Source organism: Branchiostoma belcheri, unplaced genomic scaffold (genome assembly GCF_001625305.1).
Source record: "Branchiostoma belcheri isolate BF01 breed outbred unplaced genomic scaffold, Haploidv18h27 scaffold260, whole genome shotgun sequence".
NCBI lineage: Eukaryota > Metazoa > Chordata > Leptocardii > Amphioxiformes > Branchiostomatidae > Branchiostoma > Branchiostoma belcheri.
In genome coordinates, this window is record NW_017803866.1 from 2,798 (window position 1) to 17,096 (window position 14,299).

The following is a 14,299-nucleotide window of genomic DNA, read 5'->3' on the forward strand; positions in this document are numbered from 1 at the left end:
TCCGAAAATGACTCAAATGAAAAAAAGGTGAAACAGAGCTCCTGTTAGCATTTATTCTATGCAATAGCTTCAATGTATCATGACACTGACAGTGAAGAAAAAGTACACAATGGAATCATGCACTTTTCTCTACTCTTGGACATGATTTTTCTGATTTGACAAAAAAAAAGAAAGAAAAATAACACAACTAGAGAAGTAACATTTGCAAAGCAAATGCATAATGTTTACCTTCGGACATGGTCTGCCCTGTTAATTTTTACTCAAACATATTCACATACATGTACTACTACATGTAGTATATGGTGACAGGAGCAGAGCAGACCATTAAGTTTGCAACATTATGGAACTCAACACCAGTCACCATGGTGACAGATGTCAACAAGTCATGTCATTGGCCAGGTCAGAGGTTAGTGTTTGGAGAAGAAGATGAGCAAATTGAGTAAAAATAATATGTTTTCCTTCGGTAAACATAATAACCCATTTAGGGTAAACATGACTTGTACAATGTATGTTAACACCAAGAATGGTCATAATTTGGTGTAAGAATCAGTGTTTTGTATTATATGTATCTTAATTAGCTATGAAGGGTTTGTTACAACCTCTTAAAGTTAAACTGTGAATAAAATGTGAGCAATGATAGATGTGAATTTTCTGTGTTTTTTATGATTCAAAATGTCAATCATTACTTGACCTGTATGAAATGTTAACCATTCCTGTCTTTGTTTACTCCTGTGCATAATATTTATATAATTATTACGCACATATGTGCGATCTACCACAGGTCTTTTTTTTTCAATTCTATCTCCCATGAATTTCCTACAAATGTCTGAGGACATGAAATTCAATTGTGGTAACTTAGAGACATCAGAAGTACAGGAAGGCTTCAAAACTTGATATGAGGACAACATTTTGTGATTGTTGAAATTGCTGAATTGTGTATTCCTTTTAGAAAATAAATATTGTGCCTGTCACAATAGTGGCACAGTCATGAAACGTGACAAAATCATATTCTATAAAAAATTCAACAATTTTTCAGCCCCCCTATTCCCTTTTATTAGGAATGGGTTATGTTCCCTCCAGTATAGACAGCTTCCACTTGGAGTCCTTCAGCTTAGCTGGTGGAGGAACAGCAACAACTGTTGGTAAAAGATAGAAATAGATGACTTAGCTAACAAAAGCTATATTTTGTACGCTGTAGGGAATTTAGAGGGCACTACACGGTGAGTAACCCCCAAAACACCCTAAAACCAGGACGGAATAATCATTACTGGTAAGCAGCCGATGCCAATTTACATGTACATGTAATTATCCACGACTTTTGTTGAGCATTGCAATAGTCGGCAGTATGAGTGATTCAAGAGTCACATGGCTATGGGACAGCATTAGGATTAGGGTGTACTCAGTTTACTAGCTGTTACATGAATCAGATATCTTTAATATGCTCCTTTCATGTCCTACTCAGATATCAGTGTACGTTGGAAAATTCATATCTGAATCACTACAAAAGCGACACCAGATTGTAAATAGCTGATATATCCCCTGAATTACAGAATGTAATAATACTCTTCCTAAGAAAACACAATAGATTAGCTTTAGTATCATCACTAGCTCGTTAGAATTATATGTAAACTTAGTATTAGTTTATGTATGTACCATTGTTGTTTCTTTGCCATACATTGTACCAGCTACAGTTGTTGAGCAATAAAGTTGATTTGTATAATCATTATTGTTATAAATAGAGACTCAGTGCATGTACTTACCTGGGTCTACAGGCTGTGGTCCAGCATTCATAGATGCCAGGATACTGTTAACTGTTGAGTGTGGACCAAGGGTCTGTAGCAGGCAGGTATTCAATTTAGTAACTCATTAGCATAATCATCATCATCTGAATAATAACCTTCACTGACAGTGAAAGTGATCTCGAACCAGTTTAGCTCATTGAAGAGCTAGTCTTCCTCCGGTTGTGACAGAGAAGACAGATGCTATGTACAGTATTTACAGGTTCATTGTACCGGGGAAATTCCCCTAGCTCTTTTCGACAAGCACAATGAACAGTGGACCACGGCTTAACGTCCCGTCCTAAGGACTGCAACCCTAAACAGTAGCGTGCATGTCGGTTGAGCGACAACAGCCAGGATTCAAACTCCCAACCTCTTAGTCCAGAGGCAGGATTGCTAACCACTGGACTATGCATGCTACTGATGTACTATGATCATCATAACACATTTACTTTTGATTATTATATAACTGGCGTTTTTCCTAATTTCATTGAATTTATTAGACTGTGACCTCTATCTCCCGCATGTGGTAGACGTCGCAAACCACCGCATTATTCCTACACTGCGTAATATGAGGGTGGGACCGTGGCACCATGATTATTTACATTGGGGTAGTTTGTGGTGGCACCACAAACTGAGTGTGCCTCGTGTGAGTTGTTTTCAGCGCAAACCATAAATGTCAGAAATGTTCACTGAGATTAATATAATAATTGCACAAAATATGTTACAAAGTGGAAGTAAATTACACGAAGATCACACAAAGATATTTTTCAATCAGAATATTTTTATCTTTGAACTTCTTTAAAAATACTTATCAATTTTTGGTGCAAAAATGTTACAAAATGCCCCTTTAAGCAGTGGTTAGTGTGTACATGACTTACCATTTGTGTCTGTGGACTGCCACCACCAGTCTGCCAGATCTCTGCAGTACAACTGTCCATCAGACTCAGGGTACCCTCCAGACAGGCCTGCAGCACTCCAGCCTCACAGTCAAACCCAAACAGTACCAACATCTTCAGCAAATTATGCACATCATCTGAAAATAACAAAAAAAGTTGTTGATGTCATACTGCTAACCCGAGGAAATAGCCTGTATTTCGAAGTGTAAATCAGCGAATCTACATGCAAGGCATCAATTGAGTGAAAAACTGGTCTGGGAGGGAAAAAAAATTAATCTCAGACTGACTATTCTCAGAACCTGAATCTATAGGATGGGTACCGAGGCACTGAAGATCGAACTAGTAACAGTTTTACTGTGTATTTCTTGTAAGTGTATATTTCAGGAAACTGTATAGAGTTCTACAACACCAATTTCCATTTTACAATTCAATTCACTCCATTCTAAAAACAATGCATAGTATTACGTATTGTATACATGTAACCTATTCTTGCATATTTGTATTTTATAGGACTTGGTCCAATTATATTGCACAATTAATATGATAAATGACCCAAAGCTACATATTCAAAGTTAGCTACTGTACATGCATGTACATGTAATGTAACTGTTACCATGAATACAGTTTTGTAAATCATTTTAGAAGTTGTAGTATGGCAAGATCGTGTGTTGTATTTGTACTGCTCATTGCTACACCCCCTCCACTTGCCAATAGCACTATTCTGGACTGTCGTGCTGACAAGTTGGCTATACAGACATGCAGAATTTCCTGTTTTTTTAAGACTTTCTCTAAAGACTTTTGTTTATACAATGTAGTTACATGTTATTTTTAATCAATTATATCGATTTCCTTTTCCAAGCATACAAAATGAACTGTACAAGATACCTTTGGATTTGTCTACCGCATCTACTATGTCTTTTAGTGCAACTAGTAATGCATGGTCCTCATATGGGCTGCCTTCCCGGAGACTAAGCTTCTTTCGTTCTGCTTTCCTACGGCTCTTGGCTGTTCGTCTGAAAAACACAGCAAAAGAAACCGTTCAGCATACAACATACAATGTACATACCTCATGCACAACTGTTGTCAGTACAACTGGTGACAGTAAACAACTGTTGACAGTACAATTGGTGATAGTACAACTGATGACAGTATACAACTGGAGACAGTACAGCTGGTGACAGTACAACTGTTGCAGTACAACTGATGACAGTGCAACTGATTACTGTATACAACTGATGACAGTACACAACTGGTGCCACACAAGTGGTGACAGTACAACGTGACAGTACAACTGGTGACAGCACAACTGGTAATAGTAGAACTGGTGACAGTACAACTAGTGACAGCACAACTGGTAATAGTACAACTGGTGACAGTACAACTGAAGACAGTACAACTGGTGACAGTACAACTGATGGCAGTATACAACTGAAGACAGTACAACTGGTGACAGTACAACTGATGACAGTATACAACTGAAGACAGTACAACTGGTGACAGTACAACTGATGACCGTATACAACTAAAGACAGTACAACTGGTGACAGTACAACTTATGACCGTATACAACTGAAGACAGTATGACTAATGAAAGTACAATTCGTGACAGCACAACTGGTAACAGTACAACTGACAGCACAGCTGTTAATAGTACAACTGTTGACAGTACAACTGATGACTGTATACAACTGGTGACAGCACAAGTGGTGACAGTACAAAATTTGATAGTACAACTGGTGACAGCACAACTGGTGACAGCACAACTGGTGACAGCACAACTGGTGAACTGGTGACAGCACAAATGGTGACAGTACAACATTTGATAGCACAACTGGTAACAGCACAACTGGTGACAGCACAACTGCTATCAGTACATCTGGTAACAGTATATTAAGTGATGACAGCACTGATGGTTAATTGAGAAAGTGTTGAAGACTTCTAAAAATTTGCACTCGGTATGTACATACACATATACTGACCCTGATGTTTTGGAGGTGCCTGAGTACTTTGCTGAGCTGTGGGAAGAGTGGGTCCTGGTGGTACTACTGGTGTCAGAGTAAAGGTCAACGTCCTGGTCTGCATGGTCTTCACCTGTACAGAATACAAACTTGTGTCCAACTAAAATCAACTTAACATTAATTCTACATACATGTAGATTGTGAGATAAAAAAAAAAATAAAGATGAAACTTTATAACAAGTGGTTTATAAAGATACTGGCAAAGTTCAGCTTTAGAAAATTTTGTTATAATTCTAAATATTAATTAACCAACTATATGGCATTAATAAATACTTAGTGCATCACATATACTAACTTTGGGTCCTGCATAATATTACATTTTTATTAGGCAATGCTGCCAGCTCGTGCATCATGTATTGCATTGTTGCAAGCCAAGTAATACAGTGAGGTTAAAAATCCAAGCAATATACTGTATCCTACTTACCTAAGATTTCTGTGCAAGCCTTGGCCTTCTCCTTTCTTACCACAGCAAGTCTGTCCTTATGTCTGGTGAACAGTGCTTTGTTATCCTGTAGGAAGGCCAGCTGTCTCTGAGAGGCTGGAAACAGAATAGATGTAAGACTGTAAGTTGTGTTGTGTATTTAAAGCCAAGATGGGATTTCATAAGTTTTGGGATACATACATGTATGTGTAGCAATGTTTCATATGGCCAACATTCAGAGGCTGTATTAATTTCTTGTAAACTAATTCTTCATATTAGGCCACACTGACTTAATTTTATGGATGACATCCCCCGAAGAGCCCCAAACTAGTGCGCGCGGGGGAGTTAAAAAGAACCTGCCAAAAAATAAAAATGCTACTTAGCGACTTATACGACAAGCCGGCACATGCTGTTTTTTTGCGGAATTCATGAATCGTGGCACTGTACGTATATACTGAGTTCTTGAGTTGTGGCGCTTTGGTAGCCTGGATTCCTGGCTCTGTATTGTCGCTAACTACCATGGACTACCCAGGCCTAGAGCCAGGCCAGAGACTCGGAGGATGTGATCTTTTTTTTTTTTGGAGAACAGGCAAAAATCAATGTGCGAGCGGATGTCATCCATGAAATTAAAATGGTGTGACCTTTTGATTGACCTTACGAAGACAATGTCCTTATTATTTTGCATATTAATCATTGTGGGAAATATTATATAATAAGTAATTTACCAAAAAGACTTTACAGAGTCTTAAGCTTGGAAAGGACATGTGTGAGAAATATTTCCTGATGACATGTTTACTAGTTACACACCTTCCAACAGTGCAGGTTTGAAGTTGGTGTCAATAATATCTGTCCTGTTGTACTTGTTAATCTGAAAAAAAGGAACTTTTTGTCACTATACATTGAAGACCACTAAACTGCACACAGTCATCAAAAACAAAAATGATGAACGTACACGAGGCCACACATTTCATTTGTTGGTTGTAGGAGTTTGAAAATTCTGGTAATGCTAAACTGAATATCAGATAGAAAACAGAGCGAGCGGGGGGGGGGGGATAATTGGTCAAATTAAAGTTTTTAGTCCACTTGTGTTTCCACTAATGTAGACAAGTTGCATTGTTTTTTGGCGACGTCTCAGGGAGGAGCCTAATGGTACAGTATTGTGTGCAGTTTGCAAGAATTCTAGGAATGGTACCGTACAGTCAGGCATTTTGTCCACAGGTGTGGAATGTCCACAGGCATTTCTCTGACCTACATCTATGCCCACATTCCTGGAAACCCTTGGGAAGACCTGTCTGCCCCAGATGGCCCTACTTTCTGTCACCCTGGGGCTCGTTCACTATACACTCAGGGGAGGAGTGCACTGAATCTGTCTAGACTTAACAGGTACCAAATCTTCCTCAAAAAATCATGAAATGATGGCAGTGCCATGCAAACAATAATCCTAACAGCAACCACCGTCGCCATGGCAAGGTATGTTTTAATTGCCAGTCTTGTTTAACTTTATACTTCAGTTTAGTTCAAGACATAAACTGGCATGGTCTGATGATCAATAAACAAGAACAATCCATTATCAAACTGACGACAAACCACTCTAAGAGCCTCCTCCCATTGGTTCCCTTCCAACAAGGTGATGATAGCTCCCTCCTCATCCTATGTATAAGAAAGGACATTCAACATGTTGTAGTCAACATAGCACGTTGGCAAAATGTAAAAAGGTAAAAATGATGTAAGAAGTATGAAGCAGCCATTGAGGACCCCCTGGGTATTAACCCGAATCTGCAGAATTATCCAGAATTTTGGAGCTCCAGACAGAATTCTGCAGAAATTTATATGGAAATAAAGTTCCATTGGCCCATGACAACGATTGGTGTCTTGTCTCCATTTCTTGCTGCTGAAAGTCATCCCACGTTCCTGCTCTATTCTCTACATCTATCATTATGATTATTATAATATATATTATGATCAGCCAGATACCTGAACATACTGCTCCAACAGTACAGCTGCCTCACCCTGTCTGCTGTTGTTCCTCAGAAAACCTGCCAGGACAGACAGACAACTCATCAGTAGCTGGAACATCAGATTCTGTTTCAAAAGATGAAAATGTTTAACTACAGTATCTACAAGTTTGCCAAGAAAATACAGGTCTAGTTGTGCACCAGATGGCATCACTTAGTGACAAAATAAACTGGCTTTGAGCCAGGTTTATAACTACATGTACTGCAGACCTAGTTGTTCTTGATGATTCTAACTTCAAAAATTGCCTTGGATGATCCTCTTCTTACATATGATTGTGCTAATGTGTCAAAGAGCAATTTTAGAATAAAAGGGTGTATTCCCTGGAAGAGCCTGCAGTACGTTTTAGTCCATGACATGTTTCCATCACACAGAATGCACCTTGTACCTTGTACAATACAAATGTACATTAACTCAGAAGTAACCTGCACTAGTATGTATTATGTACCATACCTTTTCTTGGTGCTGAAAGACCATCCCCACCCTGAACTATCATGTACCATCCCTTTCCTTGCTGCTGAAAGACCATCCCAACCCTGAACTATCATGTACCACCCCTTTCCTTGGTGCTGAAAGACCATCCCCACCCTGAACTATGATGTACCATCCCTTTCCTTGGTGCTGAAAGACCATCCCAACCCTTAACTATCATGTACCACCCCTTTTCTTGGTGCTAAAAAACAATCCCCACCCTGCACTATCATGTACCACCCCTTTCCTTGGTGCTGAAAGACCATCCCCACCCTGAACTATCATGTACCATCCCTTTTCTTGCTGCTGAATGACCATCCCCCCTGAACTATCATGTACCATCCCTTTTCTTGCTGCTGAAAGACCATCTCCCACCCTGAACTATCATGTACTACCCCTTTCCTTGGTGCTGAATGACCATCCCCCCTGAATTATCATGTACCATCCCTTTCCTTGGTGCTAAAAGACCATCCCCACCCTGAACTATCATGTACCATCCCTTTCCTTGGTGCTGAAAGACCATTCCACCCTAAACTTTCATGTACCATCCCTTTCCTTGGTGCTGAAAGACCATCCCCACCCTGCACTATGATGTACCATCCCTTTCCTTGCTGCTGAAAGACCATCCCCACCCTGAACTGTCATGTACCATCCCTTTTCTCTGTGCTGAATGACCACCCCCCACCCTGAACTATCATGTACCATCTCTTTTCTCTGTGCTGAATAACCATTCCCACCCTGAACTATCATGTACCATCCCTTTTCTCTGTGCTGAACTATCATGTACCATCCCTTTCCTTGGTGCTGAATTACCATCCCCACCCTGAACTATCATGTACCACCCCTTTCCTTGGTGCTGAAAGACTGTCCCCACCCTGAACTATCATGTACCATCCCTTTCCTTGGTGCTGAAAGATAATACCTACCCTGAACTATCATGTACCATCCCTTTCATTGCTGCTGAAAGACCATCCCCACCCTGAACTATCATGTACCATCACTTTCTCTGTGCTGAAAGACCATCCCCACCCTGAACTATCATGTACCATCCCTTTTCTCTGTGCTGAAAGACCATCCCCACCCTGAACTATCATGTACCATCCCTTTTCTATGTGCTGAATGACCATCCCCACCCTTAACTATCATGTACCATCCCTTCCCTTTGTGCTGAAAGACCATCCCCACCCTGAACTATCATGTACCACCCCTTTCCTTGGTGCTGAAAGACCATCCCCACCCTGAACTTTCATGTGCCACCCCTTTCCTTGGTGCTGAAAGACCATCCCCACTCTGAACTATCATGTACCATCCCTTTCCTTGGTGCTAAAAGACCATCTCCCGCCCTGAACTATCATGTACCACCCCTTTCCTTGGTGCTGAAAGACCATCTCCCGCCCTGAACTATCATGTACCATCCCTTTCCTTGGTGCTCAAAGACCATCCCCACCCTGAACTATCATGTACCATCCCTTTCCTTGGTGCTGAAAGACCATTCCCACCCTGAACTATCATGCACCATCCCTTTTTTATTGTGCTGAATGACCATCCCCACCCTGAGCTATCATGTACCATCCCTTTCATTAGTGCTGAAAGACCATCCCCCACCATGAACTATCATGTACCATCCCTTTCCATGATGCCTTGCGAGGCGACCTGCTGCGTTTTCTAGAGCTCCACTTTCTCTAGGAGTTTTAGTTTCCTTTCTAAGCCTTTTTCCTTAGTTTTTCAAGTTATTCCGTTTCGTAACCTCCCGGCAAAGATACCAGGATAAGGTTGAGAGTACAACTCTCCTTATTCCTGCTTTGCTGATCCTTGTTTCCTGATTACTACAACGACGACAACCGCCCCCTCCCACCGACAGCCATGAGTTATGCGTCAGCAGTCGAGAATGGCAAGGCCATAGACACCGCGCCGACGGCCCCTAACGCACCGCCAGCATCCTCATGTAAACCAGTATTCTTTCTGGAGAAGGATGTTCATGCCGTTAGTCCTTCCGAGACTTTCTTCACGAACGTCGAGGTCTACAAAGCTGTTGCGCGCCGTGTTCAAGCGTCAAACATAGCCGGAATACAACAGGTTCGCGGCCTGTGGCGTCTCTACCTACGCGATCCAGAGGAACGTGCTTCTCTCATCGCGTCAGGGATCAGCCTCCGCGACAGGTATGTTGAAATCAGTGACAATCACCCTTTTCAACAGCGAAACGGAGTTAGAATCACAGTTCGAGATGTGCCCCTTTCCGTAGACGATGGAGTTCTAGCGTCTGGCCTGAAAAGCTACGGGGCTAAACTTCTCGGGCCTTTGAAACGTGAAATGCTTCGAGTCGACGGTATGCTGACCAACTGTGAAACCGGCGACCGATTCGCCTTCATGGCTATTCCGACAAACCCTACTGAGCACATTCCGAGATTTGTCGAGCTTGGAGGGCGATGGAGGGCAAGAGTGTTCTACCGAGACCAACCTAAGGACCAGACGCGACCGCGACATGTCCCTAATGACAGTGCTCGCGTGGCTTCTACCCTTGCTCCACGTCCCCCTACCGACACCACTGCTGGGAATGAAGAATCCAGTAATGAACAGCAGAGTCGGGTCAGCACAGCTTTTGTTCAGCTTGCCCCCAGCTCACCTGAAGAGGAAGATCACAGAGACAGGCCTGAGCAATCTCAGGTTAACAGGGGAAAACAGAGCCAAATCACAGACTATGTTGCACCAGCAACTCGTACTAGGAACAGGGGAAGACCCCGGCCCCAGTCCCAGACAACGAACAAGACTACCGCACCAACCGTGGCAACGAGAAGTACCACAAAGAAGAACCAGTCCTCCACTACAACTAGCAGCATAAACACAGACGACCAAGCAGCGATCATGAGACAACGCATCGACGACCTCGTCGAGACAAGTCGTAATGCTGCCAGTGGAACTCACATCGATACTCCTGGCAACTTCCGCAGAGTCAGCCCCGAAGACGGAGGCCTGAACTGTTAGACATGACATTACTTGGGACTCATGCTACCTGTAAGTCACACTCACTCCCATGACCTCTGAACTTAGTTTACTTTCCCTAAATGTACGCGGCTTACGCAACAAATGTAAACGAGACATCGTTTACCTTTGGCTAAGTCAACAGAAAGCGGACATCTTCCTCCTTCAAGAGACATACTTTACCACTGATATTCTTAGTGATCTTGAATTAGACTGGAATGGCTTACAATTCCACGACTTTGGTAGCACCCATAGTCGAGGGGTCTCAATACTCTTTAGAAAAGGACTGGATGTTGATGTAGCTGATGTCTTAAAAGGTAATGATGGAAGAAAACTGATTGTTATATTGCATGATCTCTGTATCCTCAATGTTTATGCCCCCAATGATCGCACTGAGAGAGGGAAATTCTTTAGCGATCTCTGTGATTGGGTAAATGATAACCAGATCACTAACCTGTTAGCAGGTGGAGATTTCAATGATTTAAATGATTGTGAGTTAGATAGGCAATCAAAACACACATTGAAAACACCCACAGGTGGGAATTCCTTGAATAATTTAAAGCAAAACTTACTCCTGGTTGACATCTGGCGGAAATTCCATCCCAAGAGGAAACAATTTACTTGGAGAAGGAAGAATCCAGGACCAGTGGCCTCCAGAATTGACTTCTGGCTTATTCAAAAATCTCTTGTCGAACACGTTTTACAGTGTACCATAAAGCCTTCCATGAAATCTGATCATAAGGCCATCTTTATAAAACTGCAACTAAACGAACAAAAGCGTGGGCCAGGACTCTGGCGACTAAATACATTATACCTTTCCGATCAAGATTACATGGACGGTGTTGAAAATTCTATTTTAGAGGTTACTCTGGAACACAAAAACTCTAATATTTCTAAACAGCTCCTATGGGAACTTATCAAGAAACGAATCAAGGAATTCTCCATTGGCTTCTGTAAACGGAAAGCCGCCTTAATGAAACAAGATCTTACTTACTTAGAAAAAAGACTACTAGAACTAGATCATAAAATAGATGAAAACTTAGATGAAACAACTTTAAAGGAATATATTACCGTAAAAACAGAGATTGAGAAAATCTACCAATTAAAAGCCAAAGGTGCTCAAATTAGAGCACGAACAGAATGGGTTGAAAAAGGGGAAAAATCTCTTTCCTACTTTCTCAACCTTGAAAAATGGCAAGCCGCAAATAATAATATCACTAAACTAACTGATGGCGACACTGATGTCACCGATCAGGGGAAAATCTTACAGCTAGAAAAATCCTTTTATGAACGTTTGTATACAAGAGACAACTCAGTCTCTGACAGTGATATTGACATGTTTCTAGATACTGTTGAACTAGAATCTAGCCTTTCTGAACATCAAAGACTGATTTTAGAGAAACCCCTGGAAAAGGGGGAATACTTTGAGGCTTTAAAAGCAATGAAAACTAATAGATCCCCAGGAATTGATGGACTTCCTGCAGAATTCTATCTTACATTCTGGAACAGCATTGGAGATTTTGTTTTCGATGCTCTAAAAGAATCTATGAAAAAGGGATGTATGTCCCCGTCACAAAAAAGAGCAGTCCTTAAACTTATTTTTAAAAAGGGAGACAGAAAAGATCTCGCCAATTGGAGACCTATCAGTCTCCTTAATACTGATTATAAGTTGCTGGCAGCTGCCTTGGCAAAAAGACTCCAAGCAACTCTCCCAACTCTCATCTCACACGATCAAACAGCTTATTTGAAATCTAGATTTATCGGTCAGAATGTTCGTGTTTTACATGATGTTATCTTCTTTTGCAACCATTATAACATTCCAGGAGCTATCATCTGCCTTGATTTCCAAAAGGCTTTTGATACAGTTAATTGGGACTTTATGTTTAAAACGCTTGAGAAATTTGGCTTCGGACCGAACTTTATCTCTTTAGTTAAAATGATTTATACAGACATAGAATGCTGTATAACTAATTTTGGCTGGAAGACAGCTTTTTTCCAGCTCCAACGTGGTATCCGACAGGGTTGCCCACTCTCTGCCCTTCTATTTAATTTAGTCGTAGAAATACTAGCCCTGAAAATTCGACATAATGACTCGGTTAAAGGTATTAATGTTAAAGTTCATGACCTTGATTTTGAAATTAAGATTAGCCAGGTCGCCGACGATACGACACTAACATTATCTGACGACCTTTCTATACGCACGGCTCTTGATATTGTGGATTCCTTTAGTTTAGTTGCAGGACCTAGATTAAACTTAGGGAAATGTGAAGCATTATGGGTAGGATCCTTTCAGAAACGTAAAGATAAACCTTTCGGCATTACATGGCCGGAAACGCCCATTAGATCCCTAGGATTGCACTTTAGTCTTTCAGAAGAGGTATGCGAATCTTTGAATTGGAACAAAAGGATATGTAAGATTGAAAATATGTTCCAAAGGTGGCAGAAACGTAGATTAACTCTGTATGGAAAATGTTATGTTATAAAAACTTTAGCTTTATCTCAAGTTGTCTACAATATGTCTATGATTCCAACCCCAGAATGGGTACTTAAAAAAATTCAAAAACTAGCCTTCTCGTTCCTTTGGGATAATAAACCTGACAAAATAAAACGTACAACACTATATTCCAACTACTCAGAAGGGGGAATCAAAATGGTTGATATATTCTCCAAATGTAAAAGCCTACAAGCGGCCTGGGTAAAGAGACTTATACAAACAGATCACAATAACATACGAAGATGGCAAGCAATACCTTTACATTTTATTACCAAACTTGGAAGACATTACGATATTTTTAGATGTAATTTTGATGTTAAAAAAAATACTCTACCCCTGACTAAACTCCCACCCTTTTATAGAGAAGTGGTTCTAGCCTGGCAGAAACTTGGAGGGGGGAAGGGGGATCCTGTGAAAATATACGATGATAGAATATGGTCAAACGAAAATTTCAAGATAAAGATTCGCAAGGAAAGCCATATGATATGGATCAATTTATGCAAAATACCTATAGAAAAGCTTGACACCAAATTTTTATACTCTCTTTGTCTGTCTACAATTATCACTATACCTTCCTCCCAATCTTACTGGGACAGTCTTTTCCCGAATCTTAACTGGAAGAAAATATGGGAAACACAAACCAGAAGATTAAAAGAAAATAGATTAAAAGAATTCAACTTTAAATTACTGCATAAAATACTTCCTTGCAAGTTTTTATTGAACAAATGGAAAATAGTTAATACCCTAGGAACCATATACAGTCCCAAATGCGACATTTGTAACCAAGATGAAAACTATGTTCATATGTTTTTTGAATGTAAAAGGATCAAAGACTACTGGGGGGGAGTTAAGCACTTGCTTTCAGAAAATGATATTACTATAGACACAAATACGATAGCTTCTGTACTATTTGGAGATAATTTTTATGTCACCTTAGCAAAATATACAATTTATGTATCTTGGATAGCATACAAGGATCATCCTGAGTTATTTAGAAAACACAATGTGCTACATTTGTTTAAGACATTCACTCATGATTACTATTCAGAATGACAAGAATAAGACTCTCTACTCTGTCTCTGAAAGAGAAATAAGATAAGCACACACACACACAAAAAAAAAAATGTTTTATGTTCGCAAGACTCATGTACTTCATTAATTTATTATGCTTATATGCTGACATATTATTTGTAACATACATGTGGAGAGAATAAAGTGCCGTGGCG

The 14,299-nt window shown here is 40.5% G+C and overlaps 2 protein-coding genes across 2 annotated transcripts in view; one reads left to right on the forward strand and one right to left on the reverse strand.

Moving 5' to 3' along the window:
* Positions 1-433: 433 nt before the first annotated feature.
* Positions 434-14,299, reverse strand: part of LOC109472017 (elongator complex protein 1-like) — a 60,051-nt gene continuing 46,185 nt past the window's right edge. Inside the window, exons 30-38 of the mRNA XM_019771590.1 lie at positions 7,091-7,152; positions 6,704-6,766; positions 5,924-5,984; positions 5,120-5,233; positions 4,657-4,768; positions 3,563-3,690; positions 2,660-2,814; positions 1,761-1,833; positions 434-1,136 (exon numbers count right to left, since the gene is read on the reverse strand). Of these exons, the coding sequence (XP_019627149.1) occupies positions 1,066-1,136; positions 1,761-1,833; positions 2,660-2,814; positions 3,563-3,690; positions 4,657-4,768; positions 5,120-5,233; positions 5,924-5,984; positions 6,704-6,766; positions 7,091-7,152 (839 nt within the window). The 3' untranslated portion in view covers positions 434-1,065. The remainder of the gene's footprint in view (positions 1,137-1,760; positions 1,834-2,659; positions 2,815-3,562; positions 3,691-4,656; positions 4,769-5,119; positions 5,234-5,923; positions 5,985-6,703; positions 6,767-7,090; positions 7,153-14,299) is intronic.
* On the forward strand, positions 9,448-10,600 carry LOC109472016. Its single transcript, XM_019771588.1, has one exon. The coding sequence runs from the start codon at positions 9,464-9,466 to the stop codon at positions 10,580-10,582; it is 1,119 nt and encodes a 372-aa protein (XP_019627147.1). The 5' UTR covers positions 9,448-9,463; the 3' UTR covers positions 10,583-10,600.